This window comes from Rana temporaria, chromosome 13 (assembly GCF_905171775.1).
Source record: "Rana temporaria chromosome 13, aRanTem1.1, whole genome shotgun sequence".
In the NCBI taxonomy this organism is placed as follows: domain Eukaryota; kingdom Metazoa; phylum Chordata; class Amphibia; order Anura; family Ranidae; genus Rana; species Rana temporaria.
In genome coordinates, this window is record NC_053501.1 from 109,193,116 (window position 1) to 109,216,633 (window position 23,518).

Genomic DNA, 23,518 nt, shown 5'->3' on the forward strand with positions numbered 1-23,518 from the left:
TAAAACATGCACACGGCAGCACAACTGATTGGCTCCTTTGTGCTGTTGCTTCCTCTCCCAGTTTAAACTCCTGCTGTACAGGTTGCCAGCAAAAAAAAACAAAAAAAATAGCTTTTGCAGCAATATTCACTTTGAGTTAAGAGATTTCCTCCAGCGGTACAGTGGAACCTCGGATTACGAGCATAATCCGTTCCAGGAGAATGCTCGCAATCCAAAGCACTCGCATATCAAAGCGAATTTCCCCATAGAAGTCAATGGAAACAAAAACAATTTGTTCCGCATTGATTTCTATGGCATGCAATACCGCATGTGGCCAGAGGTGGGGGGCGCCAGATAGCATTGGAAACACGGCTGAACTCAGAAACCCTTGTAAAGGCTCAGGAACTGAGGCCCAAATTCACAAAGACTTACGACGGCGTATCTCCAGATACGCCGTCGTAAGTCTGAATGGCCGCCGTCGTATCTATGCTCCTGATTCATAGAATCGGTTACGCATAGATTTGGCCAAGATACGAGCGGCGTAAGTCTCCTACGCCGTCATATCTTGGGGTGCATATTTCCGCTGGCCGCTAGGTGGCGCTTCCGTTGCTTTCCGCGTCGAATATGTAAATGAGCAAGATACGCCGATTCACGAACGTACGTACGCCCGTCGCAATTAGTTACGCCATTTACATAAGACATACGCCGGCGTAAAGATAAAGCTGCTCTCTAGGTGGCGCAGCCCATGCAAAGTATGGACATCGGAACAAGCGTATCTTTTTACGTAAGTCGTACGTGAATGGGGCTGTGCGTAGGTTACGTTCACGTCGCAGGCATTGAGCCGGCGTATCTTTGGGTGTAAATACGACGTGATACTGAGCATGCGCGCGCATGCGCCGTTCGTTCGGCCATGCATCTACATGGGGTCAAGCCTCATTTAAATACAACACACCCACGACCTGCCTACTTTGAAATACGCGTGCTTACGCCGGCCCATTTACACTACGCCGCCGTAACTTAGGACGCAAGTGCTTTGTGAATACAGCACTTGCCTCTCTAAGTTGCGGCGGCATAGCGTAAATACGATACGCCGGCACAACGTAAAGCCGCCCTACGTGAATCTGGGCCTGAGTTTTTACTAGTATTTCCGAATGGCTCCGCTCAGCTCCGGCCACCCCTGGCCACATGCGGTACTGCACACCGCAGGGGCTTGAATCCTGCTAGTTTTGCGAGACAACACATTCGCAAACCGAGTCAGGATTTACAAAAAAAATAAAAAATGCTCGTATTGCGAAACGCTCATTAACCGTGTTACTGTACTTTTTTTTTTTTTTACACTATGGGAGCTGATGGAGTTTATAGGTGTCAAAATGTAGCCACCATCCCGAGAATTACCGAAATGAATACCCTCCAAACATAGTAAAGGGACTACTATGGGCTACTTTTAGGATGCACAAGACAAATTTAAATAAAAGATATAATTTTTATTGTACAAAAATATAAAAACATACGCGGCTAGAGTATAAAACGTAGCACATAGGTTTATCATACAGTAACATGCCAGTGATTGATAACATGCCAGGGCATCTGACGTGTTTCGAAGCCACCTTCTTCTTCAGAGGTGAAATATAAAAAGTAAACTAGAATTGAAAAATAACATTCAAAATTAGTCTGAATACAACATATACCAAAAGCTAGATGTGTACATACACACATTTATACATATACACTCACCGGCCACTCTATTAAATACAACTCGCTAGTACAGTGGAACCTCAGATTACGAACATAATCCGTTCCAGGAGAATGCTCGTTATCCAAAGCACTCGCATATCAAAGTGAATTTCCCCATAGAAGTCAATGGAAACGAAAATAATTTGTTCCGCATTGACTTTTATGGCATGCAATACCGCATGTGGCCAGATGTTGTGTGACGTCACCCGCAGGAACCGCCAGTCACGGCATGACCCCTTCAGAAATGGCGCGATCGTGTCCTTTCTAAAGTGTGCATGCGCAAAAGACATTGGCGCACGGGTACATTTTAAATGTCTCCTAAACCACAGGTGTCAAACACAAGGCCCGCGGGCTGAATCCGGTCCTCCAGGCCATTTTTTTTTTTTTCAAATAACAATTTTTTTATTTTGTTGCCAAATGTGGCATGTAAGGGGGTGAGGAGTGGGATAAGCGGAAGTTCCAATTTTGGGTGGAACTCCGCTTTAATATAGGCTTACCTCAGAGCCGATCCTAGGGTCACAGGCGCCTGGGTGCAGAAATATTTCTGGCGCCCCCACATGGGCGTCATCGTTTTACTTACTCCTCCCCTTTACAAATGTTTCTATGGCAATGACTCAACCACAGAGATGCTCCCCCACAAAGTCTTCATTACCCCGGGATCCTTACATGATCTCTTAACAATAAACAAAATACAGGAAGAGAAGCAGAGTACTTTATTGGGACCTGGAGGGGGGCCTCTGTGATGGACACAGAGGGGGCTTCTGTTAGAGAGTCTGTTAGATGTTCGGCGCCCCCACCTCTGCAGGCGCCTGGGTGCAATGCACCCTGCTTACGATCGGCCCTAGCTTACCTGTAGGTGAAAGTGGTTGTACAGAGTTTACAACCACTTTATTGAATACAGAGCTTTTGAGTTTGCTATGTCTGCCTGTAGTTCAGCTTTAGAGAATCTCACTTAAAGTGGAGTTCCACCCATACATCAGTAGTTTTAAAAAAATGTCATTAGTCCTTTAAGATTTTTTTTTTTTTTTTTTTTAGATGCCTTCAAAGTGTTGTTGCTAGGCAGAATAGTTAATCTTCCCTCTTCCTGCACCTAGGTGCCTAAGCTTCCTAACCTACACCAACCTACCGTACAGACTCCTGGGAATGTAGTGGGTGTAACTTTCCAGGAGTCTGTGCACTCCCCAGTCTCGAAGAATCGTGTGACTTGGACAGTACAGGTGCTGAAACCTGATCTGAAACCTATTACACTGCTTGTGCAGCACTGAGCATGTGCGAGATCTGCAAGGCTGAAATCCAGGAAGTCATACAGTCTGGCTTCATGATGCCCACACTTAAGATGGCCCCCAGTCAATTTCTATTTTATAAAGTGTCTAAATGCTGTAACAACCTAACAAAACGGACCTTAGTTTACAGACTAACTTTACTAGAATACATTAAGGTTGTGTATTACAGGGGTATTTATATTTAAAAAGTGAAATTGTGGCCGGAACTCCGCTTTAAAGGGCTTGTAAAGGTAAAAGTTGTATTACCTTAATGCATCCTATGCATTAAGATAAAAAAACATCTGACAGCACCGCCCCCCCCCCCCCCGAGCCCCCGTTTTACTTACCTCCCCGTTTGAAAGTCCCGGGCGCGTGCTTGTCATCTTGTTCGGTTCCCAGCTAGGCTGGGCGGATTGATAGCAGCGCAGCCATTGGCTGGCGCTGCTGTCAATCAAAGCGGATGACGCGTCGCGCAGGGGGGTGGGGCTGAGTGATAAAGTCTAACCATGTAAACATGCTTACAGGAGGGTAGAGTAGAGGGATGACTTTGCCAGTGTGCCGCTGCTTCTTAACTGTCCAACCAGCAGTTTGGAGGTGGGGCTTTGACCAAGCTATACGTGTTAACTGCAGCAGAGAAACCCTTGGTCACTAAACTGGCTAAGGGGAGTTTTTTTTTATCACAAAGCTACCTGAAAGAGTTACAAGTCATATTTAAGTTTATGGTATTACAACGTCTGCTTACCATAGTCGGGTCTAGTCATGATTTGGCTGTAAAGTCTTCTCATGGGTCTATTGTGCAGGGACCAGCCAGCTCATAAACCGTTGTGTAGTTATCTTCACTCTTAAAACAAAGAAAAAGAAAGGCATCAAGGTGACAGTAATAGGATGGAGACCTGAATTCCTCGAAACCAGTGTTAATCAGTTTTAGCTCGGAGGAAGAGGGCATGGCCCTCGAAACATGTTAGCTATTTGGATCTTTGATGAGGTCCTCCCAGGCCCAGGAGCAATCAGAGTGCCCATCAGTGCTGCCTCATGGGTGCAGCTTCATCCTCATCAGTGATCAACAAATGCAGCGCTCAATGGGGCCAGTAACGAAAGAACTTTGGCAAGTGTGGTGCTCAATATAGTTTATTTATTGGATGCACACTTGAATTAAAAAACAATTTTTCCGATGAAAATTATATGGAAAATGATATGGTAACAATATCATTTTCATCTAGATTCTTATTTGTAATCCCTATAAGCCATATCGTCTAAAACAAAGGTGTCAAACACAAGGCCCGTGGTCCAAATCCGGCCCTCCAGGCCATTTCATGTGGCCCTCGCACCTCTCCTGCAGCTGCAGGGGAGCCCCATCCCTCCTCTGGTCCTACTCCGGACCCTTAATTTTTGCTTTCAAGTTATGCATCCAGCTTCTTCCCAGCAGCAGCATAAGGAAAGGGGGGTGCACTGTGATGTAAGGGAGAGTGGGGGACTCAACTTCTGATGGTGTGGTGGCTCTTGACATCTAATGTAAGGGGAGGGGATGCGCTGGACATCTAATATTACAGATACAACCGGCCCTTTTGAGGGAAATCATAATGCTCATGCGGCCCACGATAAAATTGAGTTTGACACCCCTGATCTAAAAGGTCAAGGGAATTTAAATTGTCTTGCTGCACTAGATACAGTTTTGTTCAAAATTATTCAACCCCCCAATGCTGTAAAGGGTTTTAGGGAATTTAGTGTACATTTGTAATTGTATTCAGAATGAAATCCTACAAGGACTTCTTAAAGAACCATATGCAACTAAAATGACATCAATTGGTTTTGTAATACAGTAGTAAATGTTTCTTTTGTGAATTCTTCATTTACACAATTATTCAACCCCTTAAAGACTACCAGTCTGAAGAACAGAGGTTTATTGAAGTGTTTTCAATCAGGTATTGAAACACCTGTGGATGTCAGGGAGCAGCAATAAAGCCTAATAAGCACCAATCAGGCAGCTTTAAAATGACTGTGATACTCAGCTCCTTCTAGACATTTACTGGTGTGGTTACAAACATGGTCAAGTCAAGAGAATGGTCCGGGAAGACAAGAGAAGAGGTGATTATTCTTCACAGGAAGGGCAATGGCTATAAGAAGATTGCAAAGATGTTAAACATACCAAGAGACGCCATAGGAAGCATCATTCGCAAATTCAAGGCAAAGGGCACTGTTGAAACGCTACCTGGTCGTGGCAGAAAGAAGATGCTGACTTCGACTGCTGTGCGCTACCTGAAGCGTAGAGTGGAGAAAAGTCCCCGTGTGACTGCTGAGGAACTGAGAAAAGATTTGTCAGATGTGGGTACTGAAGTTTCTGCTCAGACAATACGGCGCACACTGCGTAATGAAGGCCTCCATGCCAGAACTCCCAGGCGCACCCCCCTTGCTGTCTCCAAAGAATAAGAAGAGTCGACTGCAGTATGCCAAAAGTCATGTGGACAAACCACACAAGTTTTGGGATTGTGTTCTGTGGACTGATGAAACAAAATTAGAACTGTTTAGTTAGGCCCATGGATCAACGCTATGTTTGGAGGAGGAAGAACAAGGCCTATGATGAAAAGAACACTTTGCCTACTGTGAAGCATGGCGGGGGGTCAATCGTGCTTTGGGGCTGTTTTGCTTCTGCAGGTACAGGGAAGCTTCAGCGTGTGCAAGGTACCATGAATTCTCTTCAGTACCAGGAGATATTGGATAACAATGTGATGCAGTCCGTCACAAACCTGAGGCTTGGGAGACGTTGGACCTTTCAACAGGACAATGATCCCAAGCATACCTCCAAGTCCACTAGAGCATGGTTGCAGATTAAAGGCTGGAACATTTTGGAGCGGCCATCGCAGTCACCAGACTTAAATCCGATTGAGAACCTCTGGTGGGACTTAAAGAAAGCAGTTGCAGTGCGCAAGCCTAAGAATGTGACTGAACTGGAGGCTTTTGCCCATGACGAATGGGTGAAGATACCCGTAGATCGCTGCAAGACACTTGTGTCAAGCTATGCTTCACGTTTAAAAGCTGTTATAACTGTAAAAGGATGTTGTACTAAGTACTAAGATTGAATGTCACTTGGGGGTTAAATAAAACTGATAATGATGTGAGCACAGAAAAGACATTTGTGGTTATTTCATTATAAATGTTATGTTATATTTGTCTGACCTACACGTGCCTCTTTGATTTAATTGTAAGCAGGATGACTGAATGATCAAAATCAGTGTCAAACTGGCCAAAACAATCAATTTCAGTGGGGGTTGAATAATTTTGAATACAACTGTAAGTCAACAAGCCACCCTTATTTGCCTCCAGTGCCATATATATTGCTTACCTTTTTCCTCTTGACATTGTCATAAACCGTGATGGGCACTTGCTTCACAGGCTCTGAAGGAACTTGATTGGGACTTGTCGCACTTAACTGGAAATAGATTGACATATATATATCGTCAATGTATCTTCAACAAGTTGGCAATGAGTGCCACCCACCCCACATAAAAACCTTCATACCTCTTTTTTCTGGACTGCCGCATAAACTGTGTTTAGACCTTCAGTGGCTACAGCCTCCAATTCTGGATTTGATGGAGGAGGCATTCGTAGAGGACTTTGTGGATGTATGTGGAGTTTACCTTAAAAATATAAGCACATTGGATTTATCCAGACTGACTGGTCAAAATTTAGCCTGTGAGTCTACCAATATTCTGATTGTTTACCCCCTGTAAATGTTCTACTTCTAATGTTGGCTACAGGGTGGCTTGTCCTAGGATTCCAGGTAAAGTCCTAATTTATAGGCCTTTCAGCTGCACCACAGAAAGTGCCAAACAAAAGATCCAAGAGTCCAGAAATCAGATGATGATGCCAATACTGTCTTGCTTGCTGGAGGAGAAGCTGTACTTGAGGACATGCAATGCAAGGAATCTCCCTGCTTCTGTTTCATCCATTCTGTAGATCTGCGCTTGCTCTACCTCTATCATTACCCCACCAGTCATCAAATGATACCACTACTGAGCTTCTCACTGTTCTCCTTGCTGGAGGGGAATCTGTACTTGAGGACCTGCAATGTAAGGATCTCCCCGCCTCTGTTTAATTCATTCTGTGCTTCCACCTCTTTACCGACTTGATCATAAGCTCAGTAAGTGACCATGCATAAGAAGACAGACTGTCAATGAATTTCAGGGACCCATCTTTCTTGGCCCTTCAAAACCCTGAGGAACGGGGAGATCTTTGAATCACTGAAACATGTTGGTTGTCTGTTTTCCTTTCCATGGTCTTTTACTGAGCTGATAAATCATTTTTTACTAATCATTAGCTTTTTGGTGCAACTGTATTTGGACTACTCAATAGACATGTGAATTCATTTTCATCCGAATGCATTTTCGTCCGAATTTCTGGGATTTTCGCTTTAACAAACGATAACAAACAGTTCGATATGGATAGAAGATTCGACATGACGGTGACAATAGCGATCTGTGTCTATCGAATCTGCGGTCGAATGTGCCTAACCTAACTCTATTAGTCCGAGATTATTCGACACAGAAAATTTTCCACATTATAGAGACATGAAAATTTGACAAAGCAGCTAAAAACATTCCATCGCCACGAGCGGACATTTATGGTCAAATGCTCCGCCCATAGGCTATAGTAGAATTCTAATGTTGGTTGACTAGTAATAATAATTAATAAATATAATTATTACTAGTCATACAACATTAGAATTCTACTATAACTTGTGGGCGGAGCATTTGACCAGAAATGTACGATTGCGGCGTTGTACAGTTTAGCTGCTTCGTCGAATCTTCTTAGAACATTCGACAGATATCATAAGCCTTCAATTGACAGATTAGTCCTCAATTCGGATTTTCGGACGAATGCATTTTTTAACGAAACAAAATAAATAAACGAATTTCAGAAGTAACTAAATACATTTTATTTTTCGGACAAATTTTTAATTCCGAAATGAAATATTTCGGTGTGCACATGTCTACTTGGGTGGCCCCTATTGTTGTGGAGAGCTGCCAAACCCAAGCCATTTGGCTCCACTAAGGACTTTTTACTGGTAGAGGATGATTCATAGCCAGTGTCTCAACTCCACCCAATCTCTAATTCTTAGGTAGGTTGTAAGTTTATCGAGACCTGTTAACATAGTGCCTTTAAGTTTTTCTAGTCTTGAGGTTGGGAATATTGAAAGTCACCAAATTTTCTGGACTGACCAAGAAAACTGGTATTTACCCAGAGTTTACATGCACTTACCTATTTTTCGGTTGATTATTTTTCTTATCAAGATTCCCACAATCACAATGATGATGACAGCAAGCAAACCAATGGGCAAATATTTAGGGTCAAAATTATTTACACTTGCAGCTAAAAAACATAAAATGATAAAAAAGCATATTATGGACTAAACAAGATTGCACACCACACAATAAATATATAAAAGTTGTAAGGATGACCTAGAAAATGTACCACGCAGTAAATATTTTGTGGACTCCTGACCATCACGCCTATATGTGATTGATGGACATCCCATTCCAAAACCATGGGCAATTATATGGAGTTGGCCTTCCTTTGTGACTTTAACATCCTTCGCTCTTCTGAGAAGGTGTCCTACAAGATTTTGGCACGTGTCTGGGGAAATTTGTGTCTTTTCAGCCAAAAAAACATTCGATAGGTCAGGTACTGACGTTGGATGAGAAGACCTGGCTCACAAATGGCATTCCAAATAGATCCCGTGACCACGTCCCTCTAGTGACGAAACGTTGGGAGGAACGACGTTCTGAGATGATGCGCTATGCTGGTGCGCCTTATCGTATTGTGTTTTTTTTTTCAGTTAACTAACACATTACCCTTATCATTTATGGTCCTCTATGAAGATAGCTCCAGAATTCTCCTTTAACCCCTTCCCGACCGCCGCATGTACATATACGTCGGCAGAATGGCACATACAGGCACATTGGCGTACCTGTACGTCCCTGCCTAGACGTGGGTCGGGGGTCCGATCGGGACCCCCCCCCCGCGACTTGCGGCGGTCGGGTCCCCTCGGGGAGCGATCCGGGACGACGGCGCGGCTATTTGTTTCTAGTCGCGATCGCTCCCCGGAGCTGAAGAACGGGGAGAGCCGTGTGTAAACACGGCTTCCCCGTGCTTCACTATGGCGCTGCATCGATCGAGTGATCCCTTTTATAGGGAGACTCGATCGATGACGTCATTCCTACAGCCACACCCCCCTACAGTTGTAAACACACACACAGTGTACACCAAATCCTACAGCGCCACCTGTGGTTAACTCCCAAACTGCAACTGTCATTTTCACAATAAAGAATGCAATTTAAATGCATTTTTTGCTGTGAAAATGACAAAAATCCCAAAAATTTGTCAAAATTGTCCGAAGTGTCCGCCATAATGTCGCAGTCACGAAAAAAAACGCTGATCGCCGCCATTAGTAGTAAAAAATTTATTTTTTTATAAAAATGCAATAAAACTATCCCCTATTTTGTAAACGCTATAAATTTTGCGCAAACCAATCGATAAACGCTTATTGCGATTTTTTTTTTTTTAACCAAAAATAGGTACAAGAATACGTATCGGCCTAAACTGAGGAAATTTTTTTTTTTATATATGTTTTTGGGGGATATTTATTATAGCAAAAAGTAAAAAATATTGAATTTTTTTCAAAATTGTCGCTCTATTTTTGTTTATAGCGCAAACAATAAAAACCGCCGAGGTGATCAAATACCACCAAAAGAAAGCTCTATTTGTGGGGAAAAAAGGACGCCAATTTTGTTTGGGAGCCACGTCGCACGACCGCGCAATTGTCTGTTAAAGCGACGCAGTCCCAAACTGTAAAAACACCTTGGGTCTTTAGGCAACAATATGGTCCGGGGCTTAAGTGGTTAAATTCTAAAGCCTCATACACACGATCGGTCTTCCATCGGACAAATCCGTGGAATTTTGTCTGAAGGGCGTTGGCCGTGAACTTGTTCTGCATACAGACGGCAGAACTTTTTCAGTCAACGTACACGAAACTACTGTGTGTTGTTTTTCAGCTCTTTAGCGCCACCCTTTGGGCAACTTCTGCTAATGTTGTCTGATGGTTGGCATTGGTCAGAGCATGCGTGTTTGTACTTTGGATTTTAGTCCGGCGGATTTGTGTACATACGATATGAACATCTGAAGGAACAAATTTGTTGTTGGACAATTTGAGAGCATGGCCATCCAACATTTGTTGTCGGAATTTAATTTCCAACAACAATTGTCCGATGGAGCGTACAGACGGTCGGATTATCCGACAAAACACGCCCGTCGGACAATTGTTGTCGGAATATCCGATCGTGTGTACGGGCCTTAAGACTATGCTGAACTGAATGCCCCTCAGGTCTCCATCCTACCGTGTTTCCCCGAAAATAAGCCCGGGTCTTATATTAATTATGCCAACAAAAGACACAGTAGGGCTTATTTTCGGGGTAGGTCTTACTATGTATTGTGCTGTCTTCTCTCCCCCTCCCTGCCTGTCAGGAATCCCCAGTGTGAACCGAGTTAAAATGCTTGTACAATCCTACAATCCACTCTATTACAGTATTATATAATGTACAATGTGTGTGTTTCTGTAATATAATTGTGCCAAATACCTTTGTTATAGCGCCGCTCTGCGCTTCTGTGACCCGCCAGAGCTCTCCTCCCTGCATTTATATTACAGAAACACACACATTGTACATTAAATAATACTATAATAAAGTGGATTTTAGGATTTTGCAAGCATTTTTAACTAGGGCTTATTTTCGGGGTAGGTCTTATATTGCAGCCCTCCTGGAAAATAATGCTAGGTCTTATTTTCAGGGTAGGTCTTATTTTTGGGGAAACAGGGTATTACTGTCACCTTGATGACTTTCTTTTTCTTTGTTTTAAGAGTGAAGATAACTACACAACGGTTTATGAGCTGGCTGGTCCCTGCACAATAGACCCATGAGAAGACTTTACAGCCAAATCATGACTAGACCCGACTATGGTAAGCAGACGCTGTAATGCAATAAACTTAAATATGATTTGTAACTCTTTCAGGTATCTTTGTGATCAAAAAAACTCCCCTTAGCCAGTTTAGTGACCAAACGTTTCTCTGCTGCAGTTAACACGTACAGCTTGGTCAAAGCCCCACCTCCAAACTGCTGGTTGGACAGTTAGGCTGCATTCACACCTAGGCGACAAAACGCCTGAAGCGTGACGCTCGATACGCTGGAGGGGCGAATTTCCATTGCTGTCTCTGAGATGGTTTACATCTCACGCCGAAACGCCGTACGCCTGCTGCCTGAAAACAAGTCCCGGACCCTTTTTTTCAGGCGGCATTGGCGTTCGGCCATAGACGGCAATGAAAATAATTTTTGAGAAAAAAAAAAGTTAAACAAATCGCGGCAAAATACCGCCGCGTACGCGGCGTTACAGTGTGAATGCAGTGTTAAGAAGCAGCGGCACACTGGCAAAGTCATCCCTCTACTCTACCCTCCTGTAAGCATGTTTACACTTTTTAATGCAGTCCAGCAGGCAGTGTGAAATAGCTTTTGAGATAATTCAGCTTCACTCAATGCCCATATAACTATAGCCTAGAGCATGTACAGACCCCCCCTTTAGCACAGATGGACCCCCCCCCTTCAGCACAAACCCCCCTTCAGCAAAGACCCCTCCATTCAGCACAGATGGACCCCCCTTCAGCAAAGACCACCCATTATGCACAGACCCCCCTTCAGCACAGACCCCTCCATTCAACACAGACCCCCCTATTCTGCACAGACCCCTCCATTCATCACAGATGGACCCCCTTCAGCACAGACCCCCCATTCTGCACAGACCCCTCCATTCAGCACAGATGGACCCCCTATTCTGCACAGACCGCTCCATTCAGCACAGAACCCCATTCCGCACAGACCCCTCAATTCAACACAGACACCCCCTTCAGCACAGATGGACCTCCTTTAAGCACAGACCTTCCCTTCAGCACAGATGCACCCCCCCTCAGGACATACCCCCCCTCAGCACATATGGACCCCCATTCAACACAAAATCCCCTTCAGCACAGACGGACCCCCCTCCCCCCATCCCATTCAGTACCTCAGATTAGCCATTTGCGCGGCACAGGCAGCAGGTTCCCCCCTGTGTACACATAAACACTGTAGGAGGAGGCGGCTTCACTCTGCTCGCTGTGCCTGTGTGACATCCGGCCTGGGACTGCTCAGACAGCCCGCGGCCGCGAGACTTTTCAACACCTCGATTTCCAAGGGGGGGAGTCAATTGCCCCCCCTGCCCTATGGAGCGGACGCCCATGAATGTAGAATATACTGTGTATATACCTGGTCTCATGCCGCATATCTCCATTAAGTTGACCTTACGAGAAACCCTGCTGACAGGGTTCTCGGCTTGGCAGGTGTAGGTGCTGGTTGCATTGTCTTTTGTGACACAAAGTCTTACAGTGCTGTTAAGTAGTTTGTAGTGTAAATCTGTCTGGTTTATAATCCAGCCAAAGGTTATATTGTCCCCAGTCTGAGGGACACAGTCCATGGTGACCATGCAGCTGTCATTCTGAAGGCTGTGAGTTACGTTGACCGTCACATTATTGATCATCTCTGTGAAGAGGGAAAGATTTCTGGGGTTAATTTTCGTCACTATTATATTTATTTCCTCAGTATATTCTTGCTAAGCACTGTGGAAGCTAAGGGTGTTCAGGAGCTACAAACCCCCCATTATAACATACTTTGATGCATGAAGCCCTGGGCAGTAAGAAGTCTATGGATAAAACATAAATGTAACCGCTTGCCGACTGCCGCACGACTTTTTACGTCGACAGAATGGCACAGCTGTGCAAATGGTTGTGTGTGTATATAATAAATTATATATATATACCTCCCCTTTAATTTGCCGCCGTGTAGTCGAGTGCGCCGCCGCCGCCGCTCTGGCGGCCCTGACGTGAGCTCCGTTACCATGTCCACCGGTGTCCCGCGATCGGGTCACGGAGCTGAAGAACGGGGAGATGTAAGTGTAAACACAACGGGCCAGATTCAGGTACATTGGCGTATCTTTGAGCGGGCGTAGCGCATCTCATATGTGCTACGCCGACGTAACATTGAGAGGCAAGCTGAGTATTCACAAAGCATTTGCTCCAGCGTAACGTAAATAGGCCGGCGTAAACCCGCCTAATTCAAAGTAGGCAGGTAGTGGGCGTGTTGTATTAAAATGAATCGTGACCCCATGTAAATGCATGGGCGTACGAACGGCGCATGCGTGCGCATGCTCAGAATCACGTTGCATATACTCCCTAAGATACAACGGCTCAATAGGTACGACGTGAACGTAACTTACGCCCAGCCCCAGTCACGTACGACTTGCGTAAACGACGTAAAATACGATGGCTGTTCCGACGTTTCCGACGTCCATACCTTAACATGACTTACCCCTGCTTTATGAGGGGTAAACTTACGCCGGACGTACGCCTTACGTAAACGGCGTAGATTACTGCGACGGGCGTAAGTACGTTTGTGAATCAGCGTATCTTGCTCATTTACATATTTGACGCGTAATTCAATGGAAGCATTCCTAGCGGCCAGCGTAAATATGCACCCAAGATACGATGGCGTAGGAGACTTACGTCGGTCGTAGGAAGTCAGAATTCAGGCGTATCTGGTACTGTGAATACAGCGCATAGATACGACGGTGCATCCGTGGACTTACGCGACGTATCATTAGATACGTCGGCGTAAGTCTTTGTGAATCCGGCCCTAGATCTCCCCATTCTTCCTAGTGACATGTCACTGATCATCTGTTCCCGCTCATCAGGAACAGCGATCAGTGACGTGTCACTCTTAGCCACGCCCCCTAACAGTTAGAATCACTCCCTAGGACACACTTAACCCCTTCAGCGCCCCCTACAGGTTAACCCCTTCCCTGCCAGTGTCATTTTTACAGCAATCAGTGCATTTTTATAGCACTGATCACTGTAAAAATGACAAAGGTCCCAAAATGGTGTCAAAAGTGTCCGTTGTGTCCGCCATAATGGGGGATAGATTTATGGCTTTTTTTTTTTTTTTTTTACTAGTAATGGCGGCGATCAGCGATTTTTATCGGTACTGCAACATTATGGCGGACAGATCGGACACTTTTGACACATTTTTGGGACCATTGACAATTATACAGCGATCAGTGCTATAAAAATGCATTGATTACTGTGTAAATGTCACTGGCAGGGAAGGGGTTAACAGTAGGATGCGATCAAAGGATTAACTGTGTTCCCTAGTGTGTGTTCTAAATGTGGCCTCCCGGAGTGACTAGCTAGTAGGAACTTGCGATCTGTCTCTCCTCACAGAACAGGGATTTGTGTGTTTACACACACAAGTCCCTGTTCTGGCTCTCGTGTCCACAAACGCACGTGTCGCCCCCCCCCCCCCCCCCCCGCAGTGCAGTGTGCGCCTGTTATACCACTTAAAGGGACCGACGTATAGCTACGACGGTTCGCAGGATCGTGCCGACCTGCCGCAGTATAATGACAGCAAGTGGTTAAAAAACATAATTAAAGTGATTGTAACGTGTTTTTAGTTAATAATAACAAACATCTTATACTTACCTGCCCTGTGAAGTGGTTTTGCACAGAGCAGCCCAGATCCATCCACTTTTCAGGTCTCTCTTCAGCCCTCCTGGCCCCCCCTACCGTTGAGTGCCCCCACAGCAAGCAGCTTGATACAGGGGGCACCGGAGCCGAGCCACAGCTCCCTGTGTCCATTTAGACACAGAGCCATGGCCCGGCTCCGCCACTTTTTCTCCTCATTTGCTGACTGAATTTGATTGACGGCAGCGGGAGCCAATGGCGCCGCGCTGCTGACCCAGCCAATGAGAAGGGGAGTCCCAGGCAGCCGAGAAACACCTGCAACATCGCTGGATCTAGATGGGCTCAGGTAAGTATCCCCCTACACACGACCGGGTTTCCTGACAGGAAAACTGCCATGAGAGCTTTGGCCGGGAATCCCGGCCATGTGTATGCTCCATCGCAGTGTTTCACATAGGAAAACTGCGGGTTAAAAACTGCCGGGAAGCTGGTTCTCTGCTGGGAAAACTGCGATGGACCATACACACGGGTTTTCCCGGACAAAAGCACTCATGGCAGTTTTCCGGACGGGAAAACCGGTCGTGTGTACGAGGCTTAAGGCTTGGTTCACTAGGCTGTGCCGTGATTTCTAACAGCAGCCCTGTCTGGGAAGTACACAAAACGGCCCGGATTCAGATAGCAGTTACGACGGTGTATCTCCGGATACGCCATCGTAACTCTGAGTTGCGGGGTCGTATCAATGCGACTGATTCATAGGACGTCGGGCCAGCGTTGAATTTTCCGTCGATTACGTCGTTTGCGTAAGTCGTTCGTGAATAGGGCTATACGTAAGTTACGTTCACCTCTAAAGCATTGACGATTTGCGGCATCATTTTGAGCATGCGCACTGGGATTCTTTCACGAACGGCGCATGTGCCGTTCGTAAAAAACGCCAAATACGTGGGGTCACAATTAATTTGAATAAAACACGCCCACATCATCCACATTTGAATTAGGCGGGCTTACGCCGGACCACATACGCTACGCCGCCGTAACTTCGCAAGTTCTTTATGAATACGGAACTTGCGCCCTAAGTTACGGTGGCGTAACGTATCTGAGATACGTTACGCCCGCCGATAGATACACCATTGTATCTGAATCCGGGCCCACCTTTGTAAATTCTGCTATGGGTTTCAATCTCTTGGTAGTCTTTCTTTCAGTTCTGTATTTGGTATGTTTACCATCCATTTGTCTCACAGACCATCTGAATCTAGACCACGTCCTGCTCTTATGCCCCGTACGCACGACCGTGTTTTCCGACGGGAAAACTGCGAGGAGGGCTTTTGGCCGGGAATCCCGGCTGTGTGTATGCTTCCTCGCAGTTTTTCCGATGGGAAAACTGCCAAACCCGCCGGCCCAAAAAAAGAGAACCAGCTTTTTTCCCGCCGGGATTCCCGACTGACTTTTTCCCGTCAGAAAACCCGGCCATGTGTAGCAGAAAACTGCCATTTTCCTGTGGGGAAAAACTCAGATGGAGCATAAACATGGTCGGGATTCCAGAGGAAAAGCTCTCATCTGAGTTTTCCCGACGGGAAAAACAATCGTCTGTACGGAGGGAAAGTAGAGAGCAGGTTCTCGGTTTTCCCCTCGGGATTTCCGACTGACCTTTTCCCGTCAGAAAACCCGGCCATGTGTAGCAGAAAACTGCCATTTTCCTGTGGGGAAAAACTCAGATGGAGCATAAACATGGTCGGGATTCCAGAGGAAAAGCTCTCATCTGAGTTTTCCCGACGGGAAAAACAATCGTCTGTACGGAGGGAAAGTAGAGAGCAGGTTCTCGGTTTTCCCCTCGGGATTTCCGACTGACCTTTTCCCGTCGGGAATCCCAGTCGGGTGTACTAGGCATTACCCAATCATGCAATATATCTTACCGTAAACTTTGAGGTCATATTTACAAAATGTTTCTGTGCTGCCATTGGTGACCTTTATCTCGTAGGTCCCTTGATCCTCCCTCTGCAGCTTCAGAATCTCGAAAGAGGAATTTCCTTCATTGTATCTGTATCTTTCTTCAGTAGTCGTACTGTGACTGTAAATCAGTAGGTTTGTTCTTTGGTTTTTAATGGTCTGCTGCAGCGTCAGGTGATCATATTTCAATTCCAGAGCCACTTTTTCAAAATAAAAGGGTTGTCCAAGAACCCCCTTTAATTCAGTGACCAAGTCACCACATTGAGACACCAAACCTTTATGGAGAAGACAAGTTTTGTCAAGCCTATTCAGGGTATTAAAAGCAATTACAACATGCAATGTCGAACTAAATTTACGTTTTCTTTCTTGACTTTTTTTTGGAGATTAGTTCTAAAAAAAAGAAAGCGACCAATCGAGGGCCTGTCATGGCTCTATACGTGCATATAGGCGTATAAAAGGACCTGTCAGGGCTCTATACATGTATCCAGGATTATAAAGGACTAAGAAGAAAAATGTTACTGCGCTGATCTAATTATCCAGAGGTATTTAATCTCTGGGAATATGGACATAAGTGAAATATCAGGGCCACAATGTACCCAATCTTAAGTGTGAATAACCTGAATACAAACAATAAAAAATATAAGAAATATATGAGTCATACAAATGTGACACAGTGATTTCAAACTTAAATCATATATCTAGATCAGTGTGTCAGCATACAATCCATATGCCACAGTGCTTCTATGAGAAAAATGGCTGTTGCTGCTACTGACCAACCAAATAGTGAAAACAATACGAAAGATATTACAAAAAATATACATTATATATATATATGTGTGTGTAAAAACCCAATATGCAGTATGCCAACTGCACCGTGAGTTGTCCAATAACCGATATTGGAACAAAATAAAATAAATATCAATAAAAGTGAAATAATTATCAAACAACCATACAAATGTGCAATGTGCTGGCTGCACTTAAAAATAGTCCAAATGACAGGCAATCTTGCTCTTATACAATAGGTTCCAGCAAACACAAGGTTCAATGTTGGTAATGCTGTGTACAGGAAAGTGCCGCTATCTCTTCCACCCGACAAAGATGTGCCACCATCACCAATGGTTAAAATCAACACTCACCAGACCCCAGATATTATTAGGCTCCAAAGTGGTGTCTTTTCTTTGTCCGTCAGTGGGTGTTGCCTCCTTTTCCCTTTTACAAGGTGTCATCAATTCCTCAAAAACAAGGGGCTCATCATGGTGTAGTATATTAAAATATGTATTTATTTAAAAAAGGTAAAAAAATATAACACTTACAATATAAAGTGCCTCTGACCGGCACTGAGTGTCTTTGGCAGTGTCAACCGTTAAAAGCCGCTGACCAGCATTTAAGTGGCGTCCTAAGAGGTGTGCTTGCCCCGCTGTGCTCCGCATGTATTGCTACAAGGGGTCCGTGCGCGCTGGTGTGCTGCACCCTCAATGTGTGTGTCCAAACAGCCTTGCTGTTTGGACACACACATTGCAGCACACCAGCGCGCACGGACCCCTTGTAGCAATACATGCGGAGCACAGCGGGGCAAGCACACCTCTTAGGACGCCACTTAAATGCTGGTCAGCGGCTTTTAACGGTTGACACTGCCAAAGACACTCAGTGCCGGTCAGAGGCACTTTATATTGTAAGTGTTATATTTTTTTACCTTTTTTAAATAAATACATATTTTAATATACTACACCATGATGAGCCCCTTGTTTTTGAGGAATTGATGACACCTTGTAAAAGGGAAAAGGAGGCAACACCCACTGACCGACAAAGAAAAGACACCACTTTGGAGCCTAATAATATCTGGGGTCTGGTGAGTGTTGATTTTAACCATTGGTGATGGTGGCACATCTTTGTCGGGTGGAAGAGATAGCGGCACTTTCCTGTACACAGCATTACCAACATTGAACCTTGTGTTTGCTGGAACCTATTGTATAAGAGTAAGATTGCCTGTCATTTGGACTATTTTTAAGTGCAGCCAGCACATTGCACATTTGTATGGTTGTTTGATAATTATTTCACTTTTATTGATATTTATTTTATTTTGTTCCAATATCGGTTATTGGACAACTCACGGTGCAGTTGGCATACTGCATATTGGGTTTTTACACACACATATATATATAATATATATTTTTTGTAATATCTTTCGTATTGTTTTCACTATTTGGTTGGTCAGTAGCAGCAACAGCCATTTTTCTCATAGAAGCACTGTGGCATATGGATTGTATGCTGACACACTGATCTAGATATATGATTTAAGTTTGAAATCACTGTGTCACATTTGTATGACTCATATATTTCTTATATTTTTTATTGTTTGTATTCAGGTTATTCACACTTAAGATTGGGTACATTGTGGCCCTGATATTTCACTTATGTCCATATTCCCAGAGATTAAATACCTCTGGATAATTAGATCAGCGCAGTAACATTTTTCTTCTTAGAGCACTATTGACCCCCACTAAGGGCACACAGTACTGCAGCAGATCACAGTTCACATTTATTTATTTATTTCCTTTTGCGCCGGTGACACTCACAACCAGGAGTATAAAGGAACCTGTGAATTGCCGGCGGCCACAATGTTTTTTTGCGCAAACTAATCAATGTACGCTAATTGTGTTTTTTTTTTTGGTACCAAAAATATGTAGAAGAACACATATTGGCTTAAACTGAAGAAAATTGTTTATTTTTCAAAATTTTGGGGATATTTATTATAGCAAAAAGTAAAAAATATATATATATATATTTTTTCAATTGTCTTTTTGTTTATAGCACAAAAAATAAAAACCGCAGAGGTGATCAAATATCACCAAAAGAAAGCTCTATTTGTGGGGAAAAAAGGACGCCAATTTTATTTGGGTACAATGTCGCACGACCGCGCAATAGTCAGTTTAAGCGACACAGTGCCGTATCGCAAAAAATGGCCTGGTCATTAAGTGGGCAAATCTTTCCGATTCCTTAAGTGGTTAATCAGGGCTGGGCAAGGCAAGTCCCTCTCAGGCTCTCATGTTTTATACAACTTGTGATGTGTGTTTGTACTTACAGTTTTGCTTCAGACTCCACCACACGTTGCGGATTGTCACTTGCCACATGTTGCAGATGGTCACTTGCGTCACCTGCCGCTCACTCGCTGACTGCTAAAGAACCCCCCCTTTCAGTGTCACCAGTAACAGCAGCGGCGCCGGGCTCCTCAAGGCAGTGGTGCCGCTCACTGGCTGACTGCTCCCCAATCCCCCCCCGCTTTCAGTGTCCTGATCGCCCGCCCGCTCCTGTCACCAGTAACAGCGCGGCTCCTCAAGGCAGCGGCTTGCTGACTGCTAAAGAACCCCCCGGTCCCATCATAGGGCCGGCCCTGCTGAGGAGGAACAGAAAGTGAGAAATTCAGACCAAGAAAACAAAGAAAAAAAAACATTTAGAAGGGAAATCGAAGGAAAAGGTAAGTGAACCAACAATGCACTAGCTTAAAGGAACCTATTTAGAAAATAAAAAACGAACCTTTACGACCCCTTTAAGCAATATCCCTGAAAGAATAATTCTAATTGGTCTCTGTGGATTATTTCCTTCCTTTTTAGAGAGCATCTCCAAAAAATATAATGATTTAAGCTCATTTCAGTTCACTTCTGTGCTTTGTTGAAAGTCGCAAACAATATTTTTTAATTGTGAAATTACCTGATATCTGTCAATATATAGAGTTGCCACAGCTTAGGTTGGCCTTGCAGTGGAAACAGCTCTATGATTTGATATCCAGGGCAAAAAGAGAGAAATCTTTCAAGTAGGACACTAGAGTCCCCTAAATAAACAAGAAAAATGGCATTGCACAGCACTAGACATCACACCTATATGAGCTTGTTGTACATTCCATTCAGAATCCATGGCCATTGATATGAAGTCTGCCCCTTTGTGGCGTTATCATTCTACACACAATAAATCCCAAATTTTTTAAGTACGGTTGAGGTCAGGGCTTTGTCTAGGCCACTGGAGTTCCTCCACACCAAACTGTTCAAAGGTGTTAAGTAAAGTTGAGCTCAAGGCTCTGTGCATGCCATTTAAGTTCCTCCACACCAAGCTGGTCAAATGTGTCCAGTAGGGTTGAGTTTAAGGCTCTGTGCAAGCTTTTCAAATTCCTCCACGCCAAACTGGTCAAAGGTGTTCAGTAAGGATGGGCTCAAAGCTCTGCGCAGGCCATTCAAGTTCCTCCACACTAAACTGGTCAAAGGTGTGCAGTAGGGTTGAGCTCAAGGCTCTGTGCAAGCCGTTCAAATTCCTCCACACCAAAGATTTAATACCCAATGACGACCACCAATTTGGCTTAATATCAAGTCACAGGTAAAAAGATCTCTAATGGGAGTGGGTGATTAATATTGGGCATGGCGGCCAACAGCATATACTGTCTTGTAAAATTAATGTTTTTGTGATGTATTTAAAGTTATTGCTATGTCTCTAACTGTATTTCGTTCTATGCAGTACAACATCTAGTTGTTCTCAAAAACATCCCCCGAGAAAGCCCCTAGTGGTGAAACATGTGCGGATAAGTCACTCCAACGCTATTGTCGAGTGACCAATTTTTATATCTTATCTGACTTTGGATGTTACCATGTACTTGCGTACTTTATGCATAGCCAAAACCCCCCCAAATCCCACCAAAAAACGTCCCCTTGTCGATACATATTTACAGGGATGTTGGTGCCATTTCTCTGACACTGTCGCATATCCATATCACCACCCTTTACTATCCTCCACACCAAACTGGTCAAAGGTGGTCAGTAGGGTTGAGCTCAATGCTGTTTGCAGGCCATTCAAGTTCCTCCACGCCAAACTGCTTAAAGGTGTTCAGTGGGGTTTAGGTCAGGGCTCTGTGCAGGCCACTCGAGTTCCTCCACACCAAACTCATCAAAAGATGTCTTTATGGAGTTGGCCTCGTGTACAGGGGCATAGTCCTCCTGCAGTCATGATTACAATGTTGGAAGTGCATGATTGTCTAAAATATGTTTGTATGCTGTGGCATTAACAATATCCTTCACTGAAAACACCTAAATTCAACAATTCCAGTGATGTCCACATCATCTGGCCACATAGGGCCAGATCCACAAAGAAGTTACGCTGGCGTATCTATTGATACGCCGCGTAACTTCTTGGATGCTCCGGCGTATCTTTTTTCTGTATTCAGAAAACAAGATACGCCAGAATTTTGCTAAGATACGACCAGCGTAAGTCGCCTACGCCGTCGTATCTTAACTGCATATTTACGCTGGCCGCTAGGGGCATGTACTCCTAGAATATGTAAATCAGCTAGATACGCCAATTCACGAACGTACACCCGGCCATCGCAGTACAGATACGCCGTTTACGTAACGTTACCCCTGCTTTATGAGGCGAAGCCAGCGTCGAATTTTCCGTTGTGTACGTCGTTTGTGTAAAACGTTCGCGAATAGGGCTTTGCGTAAATTATGTTCACGTCGAAAGCATTGACTATTTGCGACGTGATTTCGAGCATGCGCACTGGGATACCCCCACATACGGCGCATGCGCCGTTAAAAAAAAACGTAATTTACGTGGGGTCAAGTAATTAACATAACACGCCCACATCTTTGTCATTTGAATTCCGCGCCCTTACGCCGACAGATTTACGCTACGCCGCCGTAACTTTAGAGGCAAGTGCTTTGTGAATACAGCACTTGCCTCTCAAAGTTGCGGCGGCGTAGCGTTACTACGATACGCTACGCCCATTTAAAATTACGCCGATCTACGTGGATCTGGCCCATAGTATATAGCTGCTTTTCTCCACGTGTTTTTACCCCAGAAGAACACTTGAAATAATTTCCAAGTCTGGGGGAACCCCTGCAAAAATCATTTAGTTGGGGGGTCATTGGTGTCCAATGGGAAGAATGGCCCCTTCTACAGTGGTGGTCAGAATGCCACCTTCACAGAAAGCTATAGAGATCACTGTCATCATGGGGCTGGCTCTGCCCAGAACTATGTTGCCACCATCAAATGGAAAGTCAGCGAGCAACACCTTAGCAACATCTTGAGGAGCCCTAGGGTTCCAAGGAGCCCTGGTTCAGAATGGTTGGTATTCAGTGTGCATTGCAACGACGCAAGTGCAGTCTGATGTTATAGCACAACAGAATCGCCTCCGTTTTTTTTCTTCTTAGATCGATGAAAATAGGTTTAAAATATGTATAAAAGTACTTACCAAAACATTCGCAGGCAATAAAGCAGATTATGTAGCAGTAATAAAACATAATTGTGTGAGTATGTTGTGTTGCCTTCCTGTGCAGTTTCAGAGAACTGACACGGTCTACTGTACGTCCTTTCATCTCTTTTAGGTTTGTGATGAAAAATTAAAAAAAATAAAAATTCTCCTACACATCTGCTGTATTTGTTTAAAGATGGTATCGTCCCGGAAATAACACATTTGGTAAGGTTTTTTTTTTTTTTTTTTAATGTGGTTTTGAAATGCTGCTCTGCAACTATTATAGATGGTTTTGTCATACAGCAAATCTCACTTTCATGAGCAATGCTACCCGAAATGTTTTTCAGTGTGGAGGGGCAAAATTTGACCCAAAAATTGGGTCTTTGCCAGCCTTATTGCCCGTACACACGATCCGTACATGTTTCGCCACTTAGGACTTCCTCAGGGGATGTTTTTGAGCACAATTAGATGTTGTACTGCATAGAACGAAATACAGTTAGAGACATAGGAATAACTTTAAATACATCACAAAAAGCATTCATTTTACAAGACAGTACATGCTGTTTGACGAAAAATACCGCTTTCGACAAAATTTTACGACAATCGGATTGTTAGTACAGAGCTTTCGAGAGCCGATCACGACAATTCATCCGATATTTTATCGGACATGCACAGAAATTTTCCTCGTACGATACCAGATTGTACGATTTTCATTTGTCAGTATAGTTGTCGTCCGAAAATACAATACAAATACATACTAGTATCGGTAGCGGGACCGATTCC

The 23,518-nt window shown here is 44.3% G+C and overlaps 1 protein-coding gene across 1 annotated transcript; it reads right to left on the reverse strand.

Annotated features, from left to right (window-relative positions):
- Positions 1-1,442: 1,442 nt before the first annotated feature.
- LOC120920469 (signaling lymphocytic activation molecule-like) lies at positions 1,443-22,890 on the reverse strand. Its single transcript, XM_040332582.1, has 8 exons — positions 22,736-22,890; positions 16,470-16,778; positions 12,317-12,589; positions 8,232-8,342; positions 6,492-6,610; positions 6,316-6,402; positions 3,718-3,816; positions 1,443-1,619 (listed from the first exon to the last, which is right to left on the reverse strand). The coding sequence occupies exons 1-7, from the start codon at positions 22,857-22,859 to the stop codon at positions 3,757-3,759; spliced, it is 1,083 nt and encodes a 360-aa protein (XP_040188516.1). The 5' UTR covers positions 22,860-22,890; the 3' UTR covers positions 1,443-1,619; positions 3,718-3,756.
- Between the last annotated feature and the right edge of the window lie 628 nt (positions 22,891-23,518).